Raw genomic sequence first — 23,849 nt, 5'->3', positions numbered from 1 at the left:
GTCATTCCATCATAGAAGGCCATCAGATTGGTCAAGCAGGATTTCCCCTTGGTGAATCCATGCTGGCTACTCCTGATCACCTTCTTTTCCTCCATRTGYCTGGAGATGACATCCAGAATGAGCTGTTCCATCACCTTTGCAGGGATGGAAGTGAGGCTGACCGGCCTATAGTTGCCTGGGTCCTCCTTCTTGCCCTTCTTCAAGACTGGAGTGACACTAGCCTGCCCAGAAGGTCTCTAATCCTTTCCTCCTCAACCAAAGGAAAGTCTTCCCTTCTCTGGACTTTCTCCCTCACATCCAGGCTCTGGGCTTCCTGGGGGCTGCCCTTAGCAGTGAAGACTGACGCAAMGRAGGCATTCAGTAATTCTGCCTTCTCYGTATCCCTTGTCACCAGGGCCCCCACCCCATTCAGTAGCGGGCCCACATTTTCCCTAGTCCTCCTCTTGCTGCTGATGTATTTGAAGAAGCCYTTCCTGTTGTCCTTGACATCCCTTGCCAGACTCAATTCCAGCTGGGCCTTAGCCTTCCTCGCCGCATCTCTACATACTCTGGCTGCATTCCTGTAATTCTCCCAGGTAGCCTGTCCCCTCTTCCACATTCTKTGTAATTTTTTTCTCCTGTCTGAATTTGGCCAAGAGCTCCTTGCTCACCCACACAAGTCTCCTGCCCCTTTTGCTGCACTTCTTACTCATAGGGACGCACCACTCTTGAGCTTGGAGGAAGTAATATTTGCATACTAGCCAGCTCTCCTGGACCCCCCTTCCTTCTAGGGCCTTAACCCATGGGATTCCTACAATTAGGTCTCTGCAGAGCCCAAAGTCCGCTCTCCTGAAGTCCAGGGTTGCAATCCTGCTTGTTGCCTTGGTTCGTTCATGCTGGATGCATGTTCAAGTGCTCAAGATCTTATGTAGTTTTGGCTCTAATTTGCAATAATTTTATACCTGTCAGGAGCTGAAATATGATCTTAATTGTTTAATGTATAGAGCATAACTAATTTATTTTGTTGTTGATATAGGCTGTGGCACTTATGGGAACGTAGCACAGTTACTTGATAGAASAGATGGGAACCGATAATACTACATATTAACACCAAATGAAGTCCTATCTCTTTCCRTAATCCTGCAAACGTGTGTTAAGGTTTGTTTGTGAGTTTTCAGCCTTTGACTACCGCTTGGTTTTACCAGTTATTCTGACTGAAAAAACTCAATCTCTATACTGTTTTTAGTATCATATACCCATTGTATACAAGAACTAGTGTTACTGCATCAACCACTTCCCCTTCTTCCCTGTCCTTTTTTTTTTTTTTTTTTTTTTTAATTTAAAGAAGCCATTTTTTAACTAAAGCACGTGATAGTCAGAAAACAGCAGTGGGAGAATTCAGTCTTTGGCCAGAAGTAGACAAAACAAGGAAAGGCTTTGGAAAGAACAGTGACAAGTATTGTGATGCAAGCCTTAGGCTACCASACTTTATTTTTTATTTATTTTTTATTTTTGACAGAGGGAACTTTTCATATTAGTCACTAACAAAACCCAAACATCCAAGACTGGAAAATAATATTTTGAGTTTGAACCAAGTTAGGAAAGATCTAAGCTTCTTCAGGGTAACTTAGCGCTAAAGATRGAAATGTCAGACCTATTTTATAGCAACAATGCCAGATGCCTTGATAGATCCATTATAAATTCTACTTATATTATTCTAAGCAAAGATTGCTATCCAGTTACTGTTCTTCGGCTACATTATTTCTTTCCTTATCTCACTGATTCTTTTTGTAGCATACAGTAAGGAATTTATTAGTAATGTATCAGATTTCCTGGTAAGAGATGGTCCAACAAAAGCTGTTATTACATTTTTCTTCTTTTTTCTGTATAACCTTTCTCTTTTATGACTCTGACAGTCCCTAATGTATGGGTGCCTTCCCTGAAGCAGTGCTAACTTCAGTTATCTAAAATAGCATATATTACAGAAAATTAGATTGGAACAGCTTGGTATTTCATTGCGGTGTAACTGACTAGGGCAAGCCTTTTTTGTGGTGCATTTTATTTGTTTTTCATTTCCTTTAGAGTCATTTGAAAAAGTTAATTTTTTTTCCCTCATATATCTTTAGCTTTGGTAAAAAAAGGTAATAGTGTATTGAGAGAACAATAGAGGGAAAGCACAAAAGGAAAAAAAAGGAATGAGAAAACAGAAAGATAATAAAAATCTTATCAATGTATAAATAACCTGAGACTGTTTTTGAAAACAATTTAGAATCCACTCATGGAAAATGCATAGTGCTTGTGAGTGTTCCCAGCTGTCCTCCAACTAAGCAGGAGCTTGTGGATGATCTTCAGCCCGATGCTGAGCTGAGAACTTGCCTTACTGTCCCCAGCCTCTTCCCACCACGACTGCTTGGTGGAGATTGTTTCCCCCAGACCGTCTGGGCTAACCTCTTGTGCAATCTCTAAGTAATTCAACACTGCCAAAATGACCCATCTTATTTTAAGGTTTAATTATAATATGCCTTTTATAAGCAATATCATTTTGAGTTGGATTAAACCAAAAATACAAGTTTTGCAGGAATTCCACAGGCAGCCATTATCCAACAAAACATTTATTTCCCCACAAGGTTGTTCACACACTTCAAATAATACAGACACTTTAGCACAGCATCTCGTAGAGGCTATGCATCCTTCTTTTTAGTGGAGACAGCTAGGCATGTGCCGCTCCTCATTATAGCTGTGGAACTGCTACCTGTACTTTTTTACACTTTAATTTTGTGTTTTCTGTAAAAATGTTGCTAGTCTCTGTGGCTTGAGATATCAGCTGCAACCAGGCTGGAAGGCTGATGGTAAAACTTCTCTTTATTGCATAATTTGTTGGAAGCAACATCTCCAACACAGAAGAGGTTATGAAACACAAAGTAATGTAACTTACAGCAACTTATAGCTGCCAAGAGAGACATTTCCAGTTTGCATTAAAAGAAGAAGGATCTGATGAATCTGTGCACTGGGCAGTCACTTTGTGATATCAGCTGGACATTCAATCAGGGCTCCATAGAGAAACCTCAATACTTCATTTTCCTAGGACCAAGTCAGGACATTTATGTGGCCTTAAATGACATTTATTCAACTGAGAATTCTTAAACTGCTTTCCTGGGACTGTTGTTAGGAAGTYTGCCTTTGCCTCTTCCCCAGTTCATCTTACAGAGCTGTTTCTTTAAAGCAAGAATCAAGTTTGTGTTCTCATAGTGATTCCAACATATCATACAAAGATTAACTTCAGCTACCAGTATCAGACACAAGCTTTACCCAAGCTCTGCAGTGTTTGGATCCAGAGTTTTCACTGGGGCCCATCAGAAGTGAATTTCTGTAATCCTGATTCACTCTGAGAACGATTTACTCATAGCTGTTGTATTGCTGGCTCCAGACGCACTACTCATCCCATGGAGTTCTGCTCCCTGTGAGTAATGATGCACTGTCATTATTTCATTTCCTCTGATATTTAGAAAAGAAAATTTAATTGTCTTATTTTAATCTAAAGCTCTAGTGTAGCAGCAAAACAGAAACACTAATTAAAATCATGACTCAAAAACGAAAGCACAAATATTTACAAATGCTAATCTTTGTTTCTTTCCTAGCTCTCTGGACCCCAAACACAAGGAAGTACTCTCAGTTGCTAGCTGGCCGTCTTTAGATAGAAGCAGGAAAATCAGAATAGCAAATGATTTAAATTCAGCAGTGTTCACAGCTATAGATTCTGCTTGTTCTTATAGCACACAGATGTGTCACAAAAGGAAACAACCTTAAAATACTGCCTTATCAAACTTGTGTTAATCACAGTATCATATCAGTCCAAATGCATTAAGAAAATTTCAGAACAGATCTTGAGTAAAGACATTTTTAGTGGTTTCTATGTGCAAGCAAATTTTGCCAGTCATTCTGCAGCGATTAAAAAGAAAAGTGGGAAAAGAGGCCAGAAATGCACTGATTCTGGAAGCATCCTCATTTTTTTAGGGTATGCAGATGGATCTCTACCACACCAGCAGGCAGAGAGGTGAAGAGAAGAAGAGCAGGCGTTGTGATACTGTTGTTCAGAACCCTAAGCTGTGATACGGTCCTGCCAGTAAGCACTCAGTTGCTGCTGTTTTACAGTGGTTGCTACTGAACATTTTTGTCAGGCTAGTCCAGAGGCCAGGCAGCCCCTGCAGCTTTGTCAGCRTGAGAAAATATTCTGCCAACACATCCTTGTGTTGAAGTTTGTGATATCTTGACCATGGCAGCAAACCCAGCTACCCCAGGCCTTCAGGATCCACCCTGGTCTTGGGGACATGGTTCATCGCTGTACTGATTCAGCTGTTGAGTGTGTGCTGTAAATAGGTCATTATTCTGCTTTGAAGGAATTGTCCAAAAAGAGTAGTGACAGTGATAAAACTGAGAGGTGTCCCTGCAATATATGGGTTGGGAATGACTATCTAAGGATTGTTATGAGCATGCTGTTATCATCGACGGCAGCTTCTCTTGGAGCTTGGGTACATGAAATGTTAGGATACTTTTTCAGCTACAGTGCTCATTTCTGCACTGTCTGTATGTAATTTACAGGTGTGTTCAGCTCTTGAGGAGCTCTGAGACAAAGAGTGCTGGTGCCAGTCACTGCCAAGATCCTGATTTCCTTTCCTGGGAAATGAACATGACGGGGAGCCCATCTGAAGTATCTGCACTGTGCATGCAGCACAGGGAACTAACACGAAGAATTAAAGGTTAGAGGTTTGTTTGCAATTGCAGGACTACAACCTCACTGGGATTACAGAGATGCAGTGGGAGGGCTCACATGACTGGAATGTTGCCATGGATGTATGCAAGCTTTTAAGACAGGCAGGCAGGGAAGTAGAAGAGAGGGAATTGCCCCTGGTGTGAGAAAGCAGCAAGAATGCGTGTAGCTGCCTTGGGACAGATGAGCCAGTTGAGAGCTTATGCGTAAGGATCAGAGAGCAGAGCGACATAGACAACGCTGTGACAACGTTCACTACCTATCACCTGACCAAGAAAAAAATGAGCCTTTCTGCAGATAACTAGAAGAAGCCTCACTTTTGCAGGCCCTAGTCCTGACGGATGACTTTAACCACCATAATATCTGCTGAAAGGGCAACATAGCAGGGCAAAAGCAATCCTGGAGGCTTTTGGAGTTCATAGATGGTAACTTTCTGGCACAGGTGACCAAGGAGCTGATGAAGGGAGGTGCTGTGCTGGACCTTGTACAAGGAAGAACTGGTTGGGGATGTGAAGGTCAGAAGCAGCCTTGGCTACAGTGACTGTGAAATGGTGGAGTTCAGGATCCTGAGATGAGGGAACAAGGCAAAAAGCAGGATCACAAACCCGGATTTCAGGAGAGCAGACTTTGGCCTGTTCATAGACCTGCTTGGAAGAATTACATGGGAGACAATGGGGGAAAGAAGAGAGGCCTAGGAGAGCTGATTGATTTTAAAGGATTGCTAAACTCAAGAATGGTCCATTCTAACAAAGAGAAAATCAAACAAAGAGGACAGGAAGCCTGTATGGTGGCCAACGGCATTGAGAAGACTGAGGAACGCAATGCATTCTTTGCCCTAGTCTTTACTGGTAAGACTGGCCTTCAGCAATTCCAGGCCTTTGAGACCAGTGGGAAAATCTGGAGCAAGGAAGACTTGTTCTTGCTGTTGGAAAATCAGGATAAGGAACATTTAAACAAACTGGACATATACAAGTTTGCAGGACTGGAGGGGATGAACCCATGAGTGCTGTGGGAACTGGCTGATGCCACTGCAAGGCCACTTTCAATTCTCTTTGAAATGTCGTAGTGGGAAAGATTCATGAGAACTGGAAGAAAGTCAATATTACCTCTGTCTTCAAGAAGGGCAAAGAAGAAGGATCTGGGGAACTACAGGCTGGTCAGCCTCACCTCGATCCTTGGGAAGGAGACAGAGCAAATCCTCCTGGAAACCATTTCCAAACATATGAAGGCTGAGAAGGGGACTGGGAGTAGTTATCATGGATTTAAGAAGGGTAACTCATGMTTGATCAACCTGAATGCCTTCCCCAGTGAGCTGACTGGCACAGTGGATAAGGAGAGGGCAGTGGATGTTGGTTATCCTGACTGTAGTAAGGCTTTGGACACTGTCTTCCAAAACATCCTCATAGACAACTAATGAGGCATGGGCTATATAAATGGACAGTCAGGTGAACTAAAAATTAGCTGAACTCTTGGGCCRAAAGAGCTGTGGTCAATGGCACAAAGTTCAGCAGTAGGCCATTCACTAGTTGTGTACACTAGTGGTCAATAATGCAGTCAATACCATTCACCACTTTCAATAATGACCTAGAAAGTTGATAGTTTATACAAAGCTGTGAAGAGTGGCTGAAACAAAAGAGGGTTTTGCTGCTGCACAAAAGGACCTCAACACGGTGGAGTAATGAGCCAAGAGGAATCTCATGAAGTTCAACAAAAGAATGCAAAGTTATGCACCTGGGCAGGAATAACCCATGAACCAGTATAGGCTAGGTGTCGATAGGGTGGAAAGCAGCTATGCAGAGAAGGACCTGGAGCTTCTTGTGGACAACAGTTAGGTCATGAGCTAGCAATGTGTCTTTGTGCAGAGACCACTGTTATTCTGGGCTACATTAAGCGGAGTGTGGACAACATGTTGAGGGAGGTGATCCTTCCCCTCTTCTCAGCATCTGCAGTGCTATGTCCAGTGCTGGGCTTCCTAGTGCAAGGCAGGCATCGATATATTGTAGCAAATCCAACAAAGGGCCACAAAAATTAATAAGGCACCACTCACCATCTCCCATGTGAAGAGAGGCTGAGAGAGCTGAGACTATTTAACCYGGAGAAGAGAAGGCTCAGGGGGATCTTATCAGTGTGTATAAATATCTAGCAGGCATAAGTGAAGGAGAGACAGTCAGGCTCTTCTCAGTGGTGCCTAGTGACAAGAGAAAGGGAAAAGGCACATATTGAAATACAAGAAATTCTACCTAAACATTAGAAGAAACTTTTCTACTGTGAGCATGGTCAAATACTGGAATATTTTTCCCGTGAAGGTTGTGGAGTCTCTGTCCTTAGAGATATTCAAAACTTGACTGGACACAGTCCTGAGCAACTTATTCATGTTTGCCCTACTTTGAGGTGGCAAAGTTGGACTAAATGATCTCAATAGGTCCCTTCAAACTTCAGTGACTCTGTGATTCTGTAAAACCACTGTTATAGGCCTTTGAAGAGGCAGAGATGCTGGGCTAGGTGGACACTTGGTCAGACTTAATGTGCACTTGCTGGGGTCACTTTACTGAATTTTCCCCCATATAATACTATGAAAGATATACTCTGCTTAAAGGATCATTTCATTCATTCTTCCTATAATGAACAGAAACTTCCTCCAGTTTTAGATGGTACTTCCTGCACTATATCTAATTATACCCTTACATCATGCATAATTCAGTGGCTGTGCCATTTTCATTGTGCTGCCTGCCTGCTTCCTGAGCTAAATTAGTAGCTGCTATTGAAACAGCAAAGATATGACTACTCTGTGGACAGGAAACTTGGTCTTATGGTGAGCCACTGTGTCCTGCTACTTCAGTGCTATCAGTACCTGCTGCAAAATCAGCTGTCAAAAAATACATATAGGGCCATTCAACGAAGGATAATGTTCATGTCTGCACTTCTGTAATTACTGATTGGACTGGACTCTACAGTCAACAAATAGACTGAGGACAGAACTGAGCCTGATCCACAGACATGGATCTTTGAAATCAGAAGCTAAAAGAGAGTTAATCTCCAATACAGAATTCCTTAGCCATCGTAGGTAGTATCTCTGCAATGGCCCACACCACCGATAACATTTCTAAGGAAAGCAATGAGTATGTTTTATTCAAAAAAATARATTTGAATGTTTAAACATAAACATTAAAATCATACACAGAATCACACAGAACGGTTGACGTTGGAAGGGACTTCTGGAGATCGTCTAGTCCAACCTCCCTGCTCAGCAGGGTCACCTACAGCATGTTAGAAAAGGTTGCATCCAGGTGGGCCTTGAGGCAGGCCTTCTCCTCCAGAGAAGGAGACTCCACAACCTCTCTGGGCAACCTGGTCCAGTGCTCCGTCACTCTCGCAGCGAAGAAATTCCCCCTCACGGTCAGGCGGAACTTCCTGTGCTTCAGTTTCTGCCCATTGCCTCTTGTCCTGTCACACGGGACAACTGAAAAGAGTTTGTCCCCGTTCCCTTGACACCCTCCCTTCAGGTACTTGTACACATTGATCAGATCCCCCCTCAGTCTTCTCTTCCCCAGGCTGAACAGGCCCAGCTCTCACAGCCGTTCCTCATAGGGCACATGCTCCAGCCCTCTGATCATCTTTGTAGCCCTGCGCTGGGCTCCCTCCAGTAGCTCCATATCTCTCTTGTAGTGGGGAGCCCAGAACTGGACACAGTATTCAAGATGTGACCTCACCGGGGCTGAGTAGAGGGGCAGGATCACCTTGACCTGCTGCCAACACTCTTCCTAATGCACCCCAGGAGACCACTGGCTTTCTTGGCCACAAGGGCACATTGCTGGCTCATGGTCAACTTGTCATCCACCAGCACTCCCAGGTCCTTCTCTGCAGAGCTGCTCTCCAGCAGGTCAGCCCCTGCTTGTMCTGGTGCCTAGGGTTATTTTTCCTTAGGGGCAGGACTCTGCACTCACCCTTGTTGAACCTCAGGAGATTCCTCTCCGCCCAGCTCTCCAGCCTGGCCAGGTCTCTCTGAATGGCAGCACAGCCCTCTGGTGTGTCAGCCACTCCTCCCAGCTTGGTATCATCAGCAAACTTGCTGAGGAGGCACTTTGTCCCTTCATCCAGGTTGCTGATGAATAATTGTAAGSTAGTTGTGAAAGTGGATGTAAGAGACAATGTATGGAGGATGTAACTGGAAAGGTATTAGAAGACTGTGTATAAACCCCTCTTACTATTACTGTTGGTGTTGTTCCTTAGAAACAAATAAGTCTGACTTCTTATCGAATAAAGAAACCAGACATTTTCGGTATGTTGGAGATGTGGGCCAGATTTTGTTCTCTTATCCTTCTTGGGACATCTGCAAATAAATTAAAAAAAAGCCAAACAAACAAAGAAACAAAAAACACTCTCTCTCCCCCAAATTTGACAATCATTAAGTGACTGGTGAGCTCATGATGACCACTGCTCATCATGCAATGTTTTCTTGTCAGACATAAACTAGGACTGAAACACTTTCTCACTTGTAAGCTTTACAGTACCTGTCTCTCTTCAGGAAAGTCTCAAAGGCCTGCTACAATGCAAATAATAAATATTCATAACAGGATGAAGACTGTTTCATACAGGCTGCAAAAAGTGCTTGCTGAAATAGGAGTGTCATGAGAATTAGTAAATATCTGTAGATGATTTTGAAAGTGTAAGTGTCATGTCAATGCCTGGTGCCATTCTGTCTCTCATTAAGGAATACTTACATACRAATCTAAAACCATGTATAAGAGGCATATTTTAGAGACCACCCTATTCTACAGCCTACATAGTTTGAGCTTCTTTGTTGGACATTTAATGTGAGTAGCATTCTAAGGGCCAGATTCTGACACATTTTCTACCAAAATATTCACACAGATCTCAGCAAGAACATTTGTAGAGTAAAAAGAAGTAGAGTTTGAAAGTTTTTTGAGCACCAAATTACCACCAGGTTAAATGAGAAGCACCAAAATAGCTTAGATGTTCCAGACCTAAGGCATTATTCAACATAAATTTAAGTCATTGAAATCTGGGCCCAGAATTCATTTGCGTATATCTATTACTGTCAGGAAAAAGGTGGAAAGTGGCACTTGCAAATTATAAACTATTTTGGTCTTAGGCTTAAGTTACTTCCACATTAATCTTTGTCAAGACCAGAATAATTTCAGAATTGTGGTGTGCCTGACTCACTGAGGGAGGGCAGGGGGAAAAATGACTCATATGAAGTTTTTTAGCAGTGCCAKTCTCTGCTCTTCACCAAAACCAAGAGACACAGCGATGTGAAGATCACGTGCTTTACAGGAGAGCCCGTAAGTAACACTTTAGGGTTAATATCAAGTAACTGTTAATAGCAGTCATGGACTGATTTAGCTATTCTAAGTCACATTATTACACTGGCAAAAAGAAATTGCTTTAAGAACTAATTCCTTTATAACCATAGTAAATTATGATAGTTCTGCTGCAGTTGAGTTAATTTTTGTCACATTACTAACTGGAGTACTAAACTAACTTACTAAAGTTCATGCAGCTATTTAGTCCTAGGCTGTTCCAAACCTATGTGTATTGATATTACATGCAGGAGAAAGGACTAGGTAACCTTACTTCCCTAATCCAGGAATTTTCTATGCTTTATAGAATTGCTTTTGTCAACAAACAAACTATCTTTTGGGTTTCCCAAGTTGTTCCTCCATTCCTGCCAGTGCTTTAAGTGAAGCACATGTGTGTGTGTCTGCAGCATCAGAGCCTCCAAATGTAATACTGCTGATAGCACGAGTTCCATTTTCTTTCTATAACTGCACAAACTCTACAGCTGCCCCTGATGCATTTATTGTGTCCTTTTCTGAGAGCTGAGATCAGTCAAATATTATCTGTGCTTACAGCGGAGAAACATAAAGTCCATCTTGTTTAACTTTGGATAGCTCTATCTGAGTAATCCAGACTCTTTATTGTCAACATAGAGAAAAAAAACTTCCATACGATATAATCTATCTCAGTCTAAGGTGGACTTCTAAAATAGGTCAGGAGTATAGCCCTGAGCAGCCGCCTTTTTCTCAYTGACACAAAGACAGGTAACTCAGGTGTAGGCATTGATCTGTAGACATCTGAAATTAGATGACGTGACACGAACTCATAGAATCCTGAAGACTCAATAGTATCTTCTACTGTTTAGAATTTTCCTAAGCCTTGTATTTAAAAAAGAAAAAGGGATCTTGATCTGTTGAAGTTTTTGTTTGGGATTTTTTTGGAGCAGGGTTGTATGAATTGATATTTTATTTGCATTGCTGCATTTTTTTGGTATTTCAAGTTCCTATCGGCACACRTTTGATTATATATTGCAGTCCTCCCTTGTACTTACTGTATTTATACCATTCTTCCCCAGTTAAAAACAAAATCTGTGAACACAAGAAATGACAAGGGTCTCAGGGAAGCCCTGAGGATCATTACATTAATGTTGCTGGATTTTATGTTGCTTTTCAGTTTCTGTGCTGAATGCCGTGCAATGACCAAGGGAAATAATGTGGAACTTCTCTCCCTTATTTTTATCTCTTACTAAAACATAGTTCAGTATTGTATTTTTCTGATGATATCCAAAAAAGGGAAGTAATTCTCTTACACTTCAATGTAACCGATCCAGACTGGGAAAGAAGGCTGTTGAAATTGCCAAAAAAGGAAGTATTTGTTTTTATATTTTTATTGTGTGCTTTCTTTTCTGCAATTCTTGTACAAAATCCAAATAGGATTTATGAGGCAAAAGTCACTGTGTAGCTGAAGCTTTAGAATCAATGGGATATAAGTTTCGTGTGAAACCTATTGCTGCTCTAGGTTTGTAATGACACTTGGGCTTTGTATGAAGATCCTGTGCACTGTGTAGGACGTAGGCCTGCCGAATTAGTCATGATCCTYGTGAGCTCTGCTCAAATAACAGGACTACACAAAGGCTATACCTGGCTTTACACGAGAGTGTACGAATTTGGTGCTACTAATCAGTTCTTAATGGGAATTGCAGGCCCTGGTGTTTGCCTACGTTAGGTCTGTGTCAGAAAAGAAGCCTTAATGATGTGACTCTGTCCTGGCTTGCCAAATCAGCTGTGTCCTTACTGTCTGCTTGCACTTAAAATTTATATCAGCTATCCTTAATATTTAATGGAAGCTAATTATTTTGTAAATTCTCTTAGTTTTTGCCTGACACATTTTTATGAGATCGCTGCTTCTTCCCTTTAGTTGAGAAGAGGCAAAGAATTYGGATGGGTGGCTCCCATATGCTACAAACATAGGTCTGGTCTAAGCAACGAGGTATCTGGGAAGAGACAATTCCAGAAGAAGAGGGCCATAATGCTTGGGAGATAACTTGGAGGAGTGTCCATAACAAACAGGGGAAGAAATCATACACGATGTGAATGTGTATGGTATAAAAATTGCAGAACTCTAGCAGAGGGCTTGTGGCTGAGCTGGAAAGACATTTTTCACTTGTCCTATACTTACTGAAAAWCTGCAGCCAGCATCTGAAATAGCACAAGCAGGATCTAAAATCTCTTTAAATATTTCATTTTTTATCTTTAACTGCAACTAGAACAATATCTTTTGCTTACATTGTATTAATCTTAGACTTYTAAGCACATCATAAGCCTTAAGAGATATGGACCAAACTCCTTGCTTGAGAAGCCCCTTCTGAGAATTTGTCCTCATAATTAATCCTGCCAGCAGGCAGYGTGGTAGACAAATATCGCTCTTCGAGATATGAGCAAGTACTTCCTAGAGAGGGAAACAAAGGCACAGACAGGTTCTCTTGATGTCCTACAGAAAAGACAGGTTCAAAGGTAGAGTTAGAGYTTGAGAGGTCCAGCTCCCCTCTGTGGCTTGGATCATTAAAAAATATAGTTGAAAGAAATTGGCACTTAAGGGCAAAAAAGTGTTCTCTAAGAATAATTCTTTCCATATGCTACACACATAAYGGTAGCAGTCCCCACACTGGTGCATGTTATGGGACAGAGGAGGAAAACATTGTGCATCAGATCACAGTTGGAAGAAAGGTTTGTTCCTGCCACCCTCCTGTTAGAATTCGTATCTGCTCCTAACAGCCTCAGGAGAGCTTTTGTGTTTTGTATTTTCAGGAGGCATCATTCCAGAAAGCTCTCAARGTTTACTATTTCTTTAAGGACTGAACTAGTCTCTTTAGCTGAGCCAAAGATTTATTTCTAGCTCTGAGCCAGGGTGTTGTTTTTCCCTCCAAGCTTTCGCAGCTGTTTAGGAGCTCGCTGATACTGGAATTTTTGGCCTCCTCATTTTTTTTAGGCTACARTTTTCGTCCTTTGGGTGATTCTCCTACACTGATTATCTGTGTCTGTTAATGGCGTCTCATGCGGAAAAATGGGAGCATGAAAAAACCCACAGAGACGTACGCCCAGGTTGGGCCTCCTGCAGTGGCTGCGCTCCAGGGAAGGGCTCAGCAGGGAACGGCAAATGCTGCCCTTGCCGGCGGAGACCGCACAGTCTCACCTGAGCACCTCTAGGGGAGGCTCCAAAAGTCAGTGGCTCCTCTCCTGCCTTAAAACTCTGTGTTCACACAGATTAGGGACAAACCTGCTCTGTGTTTGCTGAGTAGTGCAGCAATTCCTCATGCAAGCCCACAGCAACTGTATGTCTCTCCAGAAAAGGAGACTTTCTGATTATTTTCTGCTTCTACCTATGTTTTACAAGTCTCAATCTTCTGTCCCAGAAGTCGGGTTTTTGTTAATTCAGTAGCTTCATTCCTGACTCTCTCCAGTTCTTAAATTCAGTCAGTCTTGCATGCAAACCATCCCAAACTCTCAGGCACGTTCTGCAACCTGTATACTCTATGCTTGCAAACACTAGCAGGAATGCACTATATGTGTGCATACAAAGGCCATGTAGAAACTACGCTTGAGCACAAAAACCAATGATGCAAAGAAAAACTCTGTGATTTTTTCACACAGACTTTTTTGCATAATGTTGTGTAAATGCTAGATTTTTTTACATTTGATTTTTCTGACTTTTAAGTGAAAAACTCTTAATCCATTGACAGCATAGGATAATTTTCTTTAAATCTGTAGTGAAGATGTGACAGCATATGCTGTTAAGGATCCGATCTATGAAGTTCAGACTTTGCTGGCAGTGTTTGTTAGTAGTTCTTAGGTCAGGCTCTGACTGACTCAAGGCTGATGAATGTCTCCTCTCTAATAATGTTTCCTTAAAATGGCTAATTAATTTCTGCTTAGATAAGAACAGGGGAAAGGAGACAATTCATATAAGCAGAGGATAGCTCTGCTAACCGTAAAGCTTGAGTCCAAAGTCTTGTATGCTGCCTCTCCCAGTTTTGCTTGTACCACTTACCCAAACACATCATGACTTCTAGCAACAGCTCCCTGAATGTTTTGCTGATGTTAATCGTCACTCCTGTGAAAGAACTGCTAGTTGCTGCTACACTGAATTTACTCAGTGAACTGGAGGTTTCCTAAGCCTTGCCAAGTGGTGTGACAGTGCAAGGGGTTCAGCCCAACCTGAGAGTTATTGCCCACCTTTAATCCCTGCTGAAGTTATTAAGCACCAAAACCACTCCAGCAGTTGAAAGGGTCAGGCACAAGTGAGGCCAAGAAAAATAGCTCCCAGAGCACAACGAGGCCAAGAAGGGCCCAACTGGAATCAGACGGGTGCTCTGATCACGTTCTGCTCCTGTTATATGCAAAAGTGGTAATGACAAACCTCATAAATAACAGTAAAGAGAGGAAGGGAAAACATTAAAGTGAATGCTAACGGTGTTCATAAAGTCAAATGCCATTAAAATACAGTATGTACAYGAAATAGTAGTTTTATTCCTGGCTACCTGCTGTGTTCAAGCTAAACAAAGGACAAAATAATACGTTCAGGATGTATTTGTGAAGACAACTGTTCCCTATTATAAGATAAAATTGAAACAGTTTATTTTATTTAATTAGGTTCTTATTTGTTCTAGTATGTTTAAAGTGTAATATACATACAAATTAGTTGTGTATCTTTGGACCAATTGCACAACAAATACTATGTTGTAAAAGAAGAAGGAAAGACATGAACAGAGGGTGTGTACTGTTTGCCATCAAACAGGAACTGCTTTAATCTCATAAAAGCACTCTGTAATTTACAGTACAGGCATGCTGCTCGGCAGGAAAGATGGTAACAGTGTAATTAGGGTTAACKGGATATACGGGTCAGTCTGTAGCTGTGCCGTCCCAGGAGAGACCCAAAGAGAGCACGGTGCCTCTGAGGCACACGTCCTTGCCGCTGCACTGACCTCGCGCCGGCAGAAAGAGGGGCAGCGCGCTCCCCGCTGCCGGGCAGCGTGCATGCGCTGCTCCCCCTGCTCCTCCCGCCCCGGCCGCCGCTCTTCCCAGCAAAGCTACCATCCCACGGGAAGCACCAAGTGGTGTGGTGGGCTTGCTGACCTCACCTTCTCTTCCCATACATATATGTGTGTGTGTGTGCATGCACATATATATATATATATATGTATTTTTTTTATGTACACTTACATCTGTATACCAAATGAGAAACCAAAGCGTACAGAAAGTAAAACGATGCAAATATTTTGAAAGAAAAAAAAGAAAGACAAAATACATTTCAGAATAGTCTCTTCGGTGTTCGTATATGTAACATTTGAGACTAAGCGGCCAGGCAAACCTATGGCATTTTTTCCCTGTGCTTTCTAAATTGGAGGGATTTCCAGTTTTCTTTTCTCTCAGCTCCATGGTCTACCTGAGCCTCACCTGGGGCAGTTCAGTCAGAGTCAGACTCTGATGGTTTTTGCAGTGTGAAGAAGAGTTGATCAGTCAAGTAAAATCATATTATTGTCAATAATGTGACCCTACAACTAATAGAATTTTCTTTCTCCTTTCTTTTTAGTTTGAGTCAACAGCAATCAGAAGAAAATGCGAATATTTGTCTCAATAGCCCRGAAAGGCTGGCAAATTTTTATATCCGAAAGGAAGCCTGGCTGGAAGTATCTGATGCAGCTTTTTGCAGTTTGTTCTACAGTTGGCTTCCTCTCAAGCGTACTCTTCTTTCTTGGCATAAATTTCTCCCTTGCACATCAGCCTTTGGATCCCTTACTGATTTCTGGGTTCATCTGGATCACGTTTTCTGTTGCACTCTGCTATTTCAAGCACCTGCGCTGTTTTAGCATTCTGTTCATTCTTTCCTGTGGACTGCGAGAAGGCAGAAATGCTCTTATTACTGCTGGTACAGGTGTTGTGGTAGCTGGCAACATCCAAAGCATTTTTCACAACCTGAAGGTTCTGGCAGACAGTATAACCTGTCATTTAGAGGTTGAGCAGTTTGCCTTGATAAAACATTACGTTGAGGCAATAAAATGGATTTACCAGAAGGCCAAATTTTCCAATGAACTAACTAAAGACATAGTGTCATTAAGTCATGAATTCACACCATCTTATTCGATTTCAGATGATGCATTGAAACAAGAGCTAAATAACACAAAACAAGAAATTCAGGCAGTTGCTAACCAGATATCTTTTATGCTGACTATACTGCCCTATATAGGACAGAGAGTATTGCCTATAATGGGGATTTTTCTAGTTTCTTTAGGCACAGGCCTCTTTATCAAAAAATTTGTGGGATCTCACAGTGCAAAGTTTAAAAATATTTATATCACAAAACAGTTTGTTGCATTTGATGAACATCAAAAACAACAACAAAAACCCTGCATTCTGCCACTTAACAGACATGAAAGAAAAGATTATGTGACAATCCCATCTTTCCGCCTCACGTGGAAAGATGGAAAAAGCATGCAGCGTTTTCTGCTCCCTGTAATTGTTCATCTTTGCATCTGGCTTCTGTTTGCAGCAATAGATTACTTGCTTTATTGGTTAATTATTTCTGTGAATAAGCATCTCCAAGAATTGCCAGATCTAGAGATTGGACTCAGCCTCTTTCAGCAAGTAAGTACTTCTCAGAACTTTATATTTATTAGTTTAGTGTAGAAGAATTTCCTTTCCTCTTGAACAGCTGCAGGAGCATCTGCTCTTGCAGCCAAGGAGCTGTCCATTCTTTCAAGGCAATATACATTTGTGACAAAAAAGGTCATTATATTTATCAGATATATATGTTGGATGGARCCAGACAATTCTCTGATCTTTCCAAAAGGTGTCATTATATTTCTCAAGAGTAATAATCATGAGAGGTAGGACTTTCATCCCCTCATTTATATATGCGGAGAAGATCAGAAGCTTAAACATGAAATCTCATGGTGATACTGTCTGTGAAGCACCATTTTTATGGCTATGACTGAAACTGMTGTAAGAGATGGCTATCTTTCTTCAGTTCAATAATGTGAAGAGCTCATTATTAAAAAAAATGGCTGTATACACACAAAATAATAGTATATTGCCAAAATCTGAAGGTTCTTCTAGTAGGAACAGCATTGATAYAGAATCACCAAATAATTTAGGTTGGAAAGGACCTCTGGATGTCATCTAGATCAACCTCCTGCACAGAATAGGGCTAACTTCAAAGGTACATGAGGTTGCTCATGGTCTGGTCTGATCAATTTTGAATACCACCAAGGYTGGAGATTCCACAGCATTGCTGGGAATGCACTGCTGTTCCAGTGTTTAGTCGCCCTCATGGTGACAAACTGCTTGTATATTGGGATGAGAACTTCAGTTCCATCTTGAGTGAAAAAGACTCCTTGTTTTAATTTTTCTCAGGTATTTATAATAAAGTCCTGCCTGCAATTTGGAAAAGCCCAAAGTAGGACTCTCCAGCATGGCTGTAAAATAAATTGCAGTCTCTATAGAGAATTCACACAAAAAGGTTCCCTTTCACGAATTACGATCTTTACCAAATTACGATCTGAGTCTTCAAGAACTGCTTGGCACCAGGTTACTTGTAGCTTATTTATGACTTTGTCTGTAGTTCTTGAATTTGTGCCATTGCTGAAGAAAAATGTCTTAGAGAATATATTGTCATCACAAAATATTTCARAAAGGACTAGTACAAAGGCATGAAGATGGATACCCTGGCTTTTTTCAGGAAAGGTAATATTACACTCAGGAAGCAACTTGTCTTTCTCAGTTAGAGATCTGATTCTCAGTTCATCTTTATGAGGACTTGATTTTTTTCATAATGTGCAAGATTTCTTGCTTTCTTTGTTAATATGGGCCATTTGTAACTATACTGTAGTTTGTTTTACCTATAAGAGCATTATTGCCAGAATAGAAATAAGATTTCCCACTTTCAGCATCTTGTACTAAGTAGACTGTTGTATAAAAGATGGGGGCCAACATCACCGACAGCAAGGTTGTTCTGACTCCTGCGCAAGCATAGGGTGTTTTGTATTGTTCTCCATATGTTAAGTAACCTTGGAGCACACCCCCTTGGCTGCATTTTCCCCTAAACAACCCTGCTGCTAAGATGTGTACTTTGTGGACTTCAAACACACTTATTCAGGAGCTATACACTGAGTTCACTTATTCAGTCAAGATTGCTGAATTTCTGGACAGGAACAGTTGCACAATATTAGACATTTAACATTTCCTGGTGAAAATGTAGGCCACTCTGGTCATAGTCTGACAGTCACTCAGCACCTTACTCAGGCCTTGAAGACATCTGGATCTAATAAGGTGATTTAGAAGGCCAAAAGYAGGCCATGAGGCTATCTGTATGTTCATAGGAGAGAGCAAGGCATGTGAAGGTCTTTGGGGAGTCATTCAGAAAGCTAAAACAGGGCTCTCCTTTCTCTTTCTTGTCTTTACTGAAAATTTCAGTACCTCTACAAGAACACTGTCCCTGAGCTACTGGGACATTGTTGAAGCAATTGTCTCCTCGAGCAGGCAGCTTTCAGGCCTGTACAGCGCACAAGCATCCCCTCTAGATATGAAAAGAAGAGMCCTCTCTCAAGCATAGCAAAGAATGTGGGTGGAAGTACAATTCTTGCATAAATACCTTGAGTAGCTAAGAGCGCTGGCTCTGAGTTTCACTCCCTGGAATGGTTACTGCTCCCTGTAGATGAGTTATTCTTCACTCCTCATCTTCCAGCTAGGCCATGATGAAGCCAGGAGTGCAAAGTAGAGAATCTGGAAGGAGGAGTGTAAAGACAATACARCCTAATAGGACATCCCCTTGGAAATGAGGCCTCCCAGCTTCTAGCCCCTAGTCCAAGGACAATTTCTGAATTATCATTTAGGAGAAAATGTGTAAGCAGCTGCTGGAGCAGGTGGCAAGGGGGGCAGACATTACATCTCGATGCACATTTGATGCCTACTTCATTACTGTGTGATGCTACACAGGCACAGGAAAGCTGTCCACTTTGATAGCTTGCAGGAACAGGCTTATGACATTTGCCCAAAGCATATTATCCTTTAATACTTTCAAAATAAAAGCATTTAAAAGGGATGCTTGACTCTTAGTACAATGTGATACAAATACTTTCTTCTGTCAGTGCTTCCTTACGCAATATTTTCTATTACTTCCTCTTAAAGCTGATCACACTGCAGATTCATTCCCTTTTCTCACCACCCTCCAAAGCTCACCTCACCAAAAGTGACTTCAGAGACTAAGATTCTTAAGGTGAGCGATGCAATAAGTGCTTTGCTCAAAATTACAAGTAAGCAGAATAGGACATACAATCTTTGACAGAGAGATTTCCATTCTGACTTTTGCATACGACATATTGCCCCTCTGAGCTGATCTCCTCAGCCAGACCACACTTCCAGTGACACACTATTAAACTGTTGCAGGTTCTGTTTAGACAGTGCTGTGGCAGTCTGGTGGTCCTAGTGTGTCATGAAAGTTCATCTGTTTGGGATTGAGCCATGAGGAGGAAAGAAGCCTTAGGGCACAGCATGCTTGAGACATGAGAGCACCACAGGCAAGTACAGCCTCACACCGAAATGAAAAGTCAGACCATCAGTCAAATTCCATCATTCTTCAGATGATGATATTTTTTGTATCATATATCAAAATATCAAACATTTCCACAGGATAAAAATTGAATTTTTAACTAGTTCTTTCTTAACAAATAGTGGAGAAATTCAGGATCTGTATGGCACACATAAGCCAAAAGTTCCCAGTTCTTGTTAAGAGGTAAGAGTTTTGTTAAGTCCTCTCTTGCTGAAGAACTCATTTTCACCTAGAGAATACAGGCTGCCAAGTGTAGATTATTACCCAAACTTTCTTTTAAAAAGCTGTTGGATCTGCTGTACCTGTGTGAATTAGTAGCAAGTCAGAATCATCTTGGAGAGGTCAGATTCCTTTGCAAAAGCAGAGACGCTGCCATCACCTGTTCAGTCAATTTAATGCGAGATATGTTGCAGTGGCAGATTGCCACACATGCTTTACCCCTCATGTTAGCTCTTACTTTAGAGTGTACTCTAGAGTTCCTGCCTTTCCCCATAGAATCATAGAATTGGTAAGGTTGGAAGGGACCTCTGGAGATCATCTAGTCCAATCCTCAAATGAGTGGTCCATACAGAAATCAAAACCACAACTTGGCATTATTAGCACCACACTCTTCCAAGCTCAAGAACAGTCCATCCCAACAAACAGAGAATCAAACAAGGGCAACAGAAACCCAAGAACTCTACTCAGCCCTGGTGAGACACATCTGCASTGCTGGGTTCAGTACTAGGCTTCTCAGCACAAGAGAGAGAGGGACATACTGGWGCAATTCCAGCAAAGGGCTATAAAGATGATTAAGAGATGTGGGCCTCTGTCATATGAGGAGAGGCTGAGAGAGCTGGGACTCTTCAGTCTGGAGAAGACGGGACTTGGGAGATCTTATCGATGTAAATATGTAAATATTTCATGGAATGAAGTGAGAGAGATGGAGCCAGGCTCTTCTCATTAATGCCCAGTCACAGGAGAAGAGGGAAAGGGCACAGGTTGAAATACAAGAAATTCCCCCTAAACTTCTCTACTGTGAACCTAGTCAAGCACTGGAGCAGGTTGCCCAGAGAAAACACTGGAACGGTTTTTCCAGAGGGGTTGTGGAGACTGTCCTTGGAGAAATTTAAAACTTGACTGGACCTGATCCTGAGCAACCTGCTTAACCTACTCCCTGCTGATTGAGCTGAGGGGATTGGACTAGATGATCTTTAGAAGTCCCTTCCAACCTTAGCCATTCTCTATGTGATTCTRTCTGACTTTTTACATGTATTCCTGCCCTTCTTACCTTGAGGACAGCCCCTCATCATGATCTGCCTTGGTTGTGACCCAAGTCAGTTCAAGAAAAGAGCTTAGTCACATCATCCACTAACCTGAGCTTGAGCCTGCCTGTCTGATTCACGGCCTCTACATTTTGGATTTGTTCTGTTTATGTGCAGTGCTCAATTCTCTGGAGAGCTGATAGACTCTCTCTAAAAACAGAAAACTTAGCAAGGTCCCCAATGAAAGCTAATCATACAAAAATATAAAATTTAATCTTAACAATTTTGTCATAACAAACCTCTGTGTTGCTGATCTCAGAAAAAGAGACTGAAAGTAGAACAGACCCAGCAACCTCTTGAGGTGTTTATTCTTGGCATGAACAGTTAAGATCTGCATGCCTTTTCTTACCTGTGTTTCATACTGAGTTTCTAATGAAAGTTTTCCTTGTTTCTACATCAGTTCAGTATGTGGTAACAATGGACTGAGGTAGATTGGAACAGGATAATGTTAAGAAAAGGGTTAATGGGAAATGTTAAGAAGAGAGAGAACAGGTTGAAGAGGAATGGCATATTTTGGAAACTTGACTTATCTAATGAGCAATTAACAGAAGTGCCTGATCTCTGTAAGGTGGTTGAAGAGCCAGAGGGAAGAGCCACATATTTCCCGGACAGGATGGGATGAGAATAAAAGAAAAGAGAGCTGGRTGATTCAGTGTTCCTACAAGCTGAGCAGAAAGTTTCTTGCTAGTCGGAAATACTGACCCTAACAGCATACCTAATTTGGATCCTGTCGTTCAGCGTCTCAGTCCACAAACAGTGCAAGCCATCAGCTCTTCTGAGAGGAGGCACCTATTAGAGGAGGAGAGGTAGCTTTGTTTTGCCCAATAACCTTGTGGTCATAGCACCGGCCTAGGTGGAGACGTGGAAGCTCTGCTSAGTACCCCTTGAACCACAAATGAAGAGACTGACACGTTCTGCTCTGCGGTTTTATTCTGAAGGGAGGACCCTCTAACAGAAGACCTGGGCAGATTCAGGGGAGTGGGAACACATGATGCCACCACAGCCAGATTCRCTAAATGGTTGTATGTCAGAGTCACTAAGCAGCTAATTTTCTAGCAGTTCAAGCTGTAGGACAGTCTCCCTATAGAAATGGTGAAAATGCAATCTGACACATCTTAAAGACAGTTAATAAATAAATAGTTGTAAGCAGCCTTTTGAAGACAGGATGGACAGATGATTTATAGTCCATTGTAAAACTGAATATCCAATGGGGAAAATACTTAAAAAGGGGCCAATCAGTACTATAATCAACTCTCTCTTTCCCCCTTTCTTGTGCAGAGAAATGAGAACAACTTTATCATTGGTAACAGAGAACTTACTGTAAAGAATGATCTTTTCAAGATCTCTTTGTTCAAGCATGACTGCATCCCAAAGCCAGAACTATATCTGTCCATGACGTGGATCCAGCTTGGAATTATCATCTTTTTCTTAATAATTTTGGGATTATTCTCTGGTGTTCTCACCCAACTTAAAATACTCGTATCAGCGTCATTTTATCCTGACACTGAGATGAAACGGATATATTATCTGCATGCAAAATTACTCAAGAAAAGAGCAAAGAAGCAACAGAAAACTGTGAAGAAGAATGCATTTGCTAGAACGGTAAGCCATCAGCAGCATGGAAAAACAAATCTCCTTGTCTCAGGGTAGTAGCCAGATTCACATTCAGAAAATATTTAAACATTTTTTAACTTTAAACTCAGTTATGTGTTAATAGGTTTCCCGAATAGGGAATACTTAAATGCTTTCCTGAAGTGGGCCTGGAGACAAGTTGCCTTTCAAGGTTAGATCATATTACCATATTGCTCTGTTCCTCAACACACATGCATCTAACAGAACGTGGGTACAGCCAAATGACCCAAATGACTACGTGCTGGCAAGAAATTATTCCTGAAACCTACAGCTCTCCAGAAATGTGGTTTTCATGGATGTRTGAAAAGCACATCCAGCACAAAAAGTAATCTTGCAATCTAGACACCAAATGTTAGGCATTTCTGAGCAGAGCTATTCAATTGATATTTAGAAAAATGGAAGATAATATATTTTTATTTTAAAAGAATAGACAGAAGGCAGCTGCAAAGAGCATTAGGGAGCAGAACTTTTTGCCAACATTTGCTGTAAATGTTTGTATATGAGTATATTCATGTATGTATGTATACATATGTATATATATGTGTGTGTGTGTGTGCGTGTAATGTTTGCATAAATATATATAAGTATAGATATTAAGGGAAATATAAACATAAACATATATTTATGGTAARTCCAGATAACTACAGAAATACAAAAATACATACAAAAGTTTTTATAAGAAATCACTTTCAATATTGACTGTATGAGATGTTAGYGTCTAGGTGGTCTGTAACTCAGTAATACTATGATCTTAGCATCGTCTTTCTGTCTTTTCAGGTTAACTTTTGGTTTCCAATACTCAAGGCAAGAGCGGCAGTGAGGAAGAAAGAAAAGAATGTGCTAAAAGACAACAGTATAGAAGAGGCCAAGTGAATCTTTGGATAAGGTTGAGATTCTCTGGCTCCACAAGAYCCTATGTATTGCATCCATCTTTCTAGAATGTATTTTCCTATGGTATTTCAATTTTAAAATGCAAAAGTGGGGTCAAAGGTCTGCAGTGTTTTGGAAAAGCTGGTATTTATCAGGAAGCAACAGGAGATATGCTCTTCTCCACAGAGAGCTCCTWGTTGCACTAATATTCATTAATGTTTTAACTTGGAATCTGCATTGTTTTGCACTTTAAATGGTCGTGGAAGGTCTGTTCTTTTGGGTGGAAGGAATCAAACAGCTTGGAGCCTTTTCGACTACTGCACCTACCTCCTTCAGTTGAGCTAGCAGAGGACATGATAGTAGTAATAGTTTTATCACCTTTGTGCTTGTCAGGA

At 41.3% G+C, this 23,849-nt stretch overlaps 1 protein-coding gene across 1 annotated transcript; it reads left to right on the top strand.

Moving 5' to 3' along the window:
• Positions 1–10,013: 10,013 nt before the first annotated feature.
• DCSTAMP (dendrocyte expressed seven transmembrane protein) lies at positions 10,014–23,457 on the top strand. Its single transcript, XM_085316245.1, has 4 exons — positions 10,014–10,050; positions 15,635–16,686; positions 22,231–22,554; positions 23,362–23,457. The coding sequence occupies exons 2-4, from the start codon at positions 15,661–15,663 to the stop codon at positions 23,455–23,457; spliced, it is 1,446 nt and encodes a 481-aa protein (XP_085172371.1). The 5' UTR covers positions 10,014–10,050; positions 15,635–15,660.
• The last annotated feature ends 392 nt before the right edge of the window (positions 23,458–23,849 follow it).

The sequence above is a fragment of the Rhea americana genome, unplaced genomic scaffold (assembly GCF_003343005.1).
Source record: "Rhea americana isolate MKP2758 unplaced genomic scaffold, rheAme1 scaffold_46, whole genome shotgun sequence".
In the NCBI taxonomy this organism is placed as follows: domain Eukaryota; kingdom Metazoa; phylum Chordata; class Aves; order Rheiformes; family Rheidae; genus Rhea; species Rhea americana.
The sequence above is the reverse complement of the archived record's forward strand: the minus strand, read 5'-3'. Positions and strand labels throughout refer to the sequence as shown.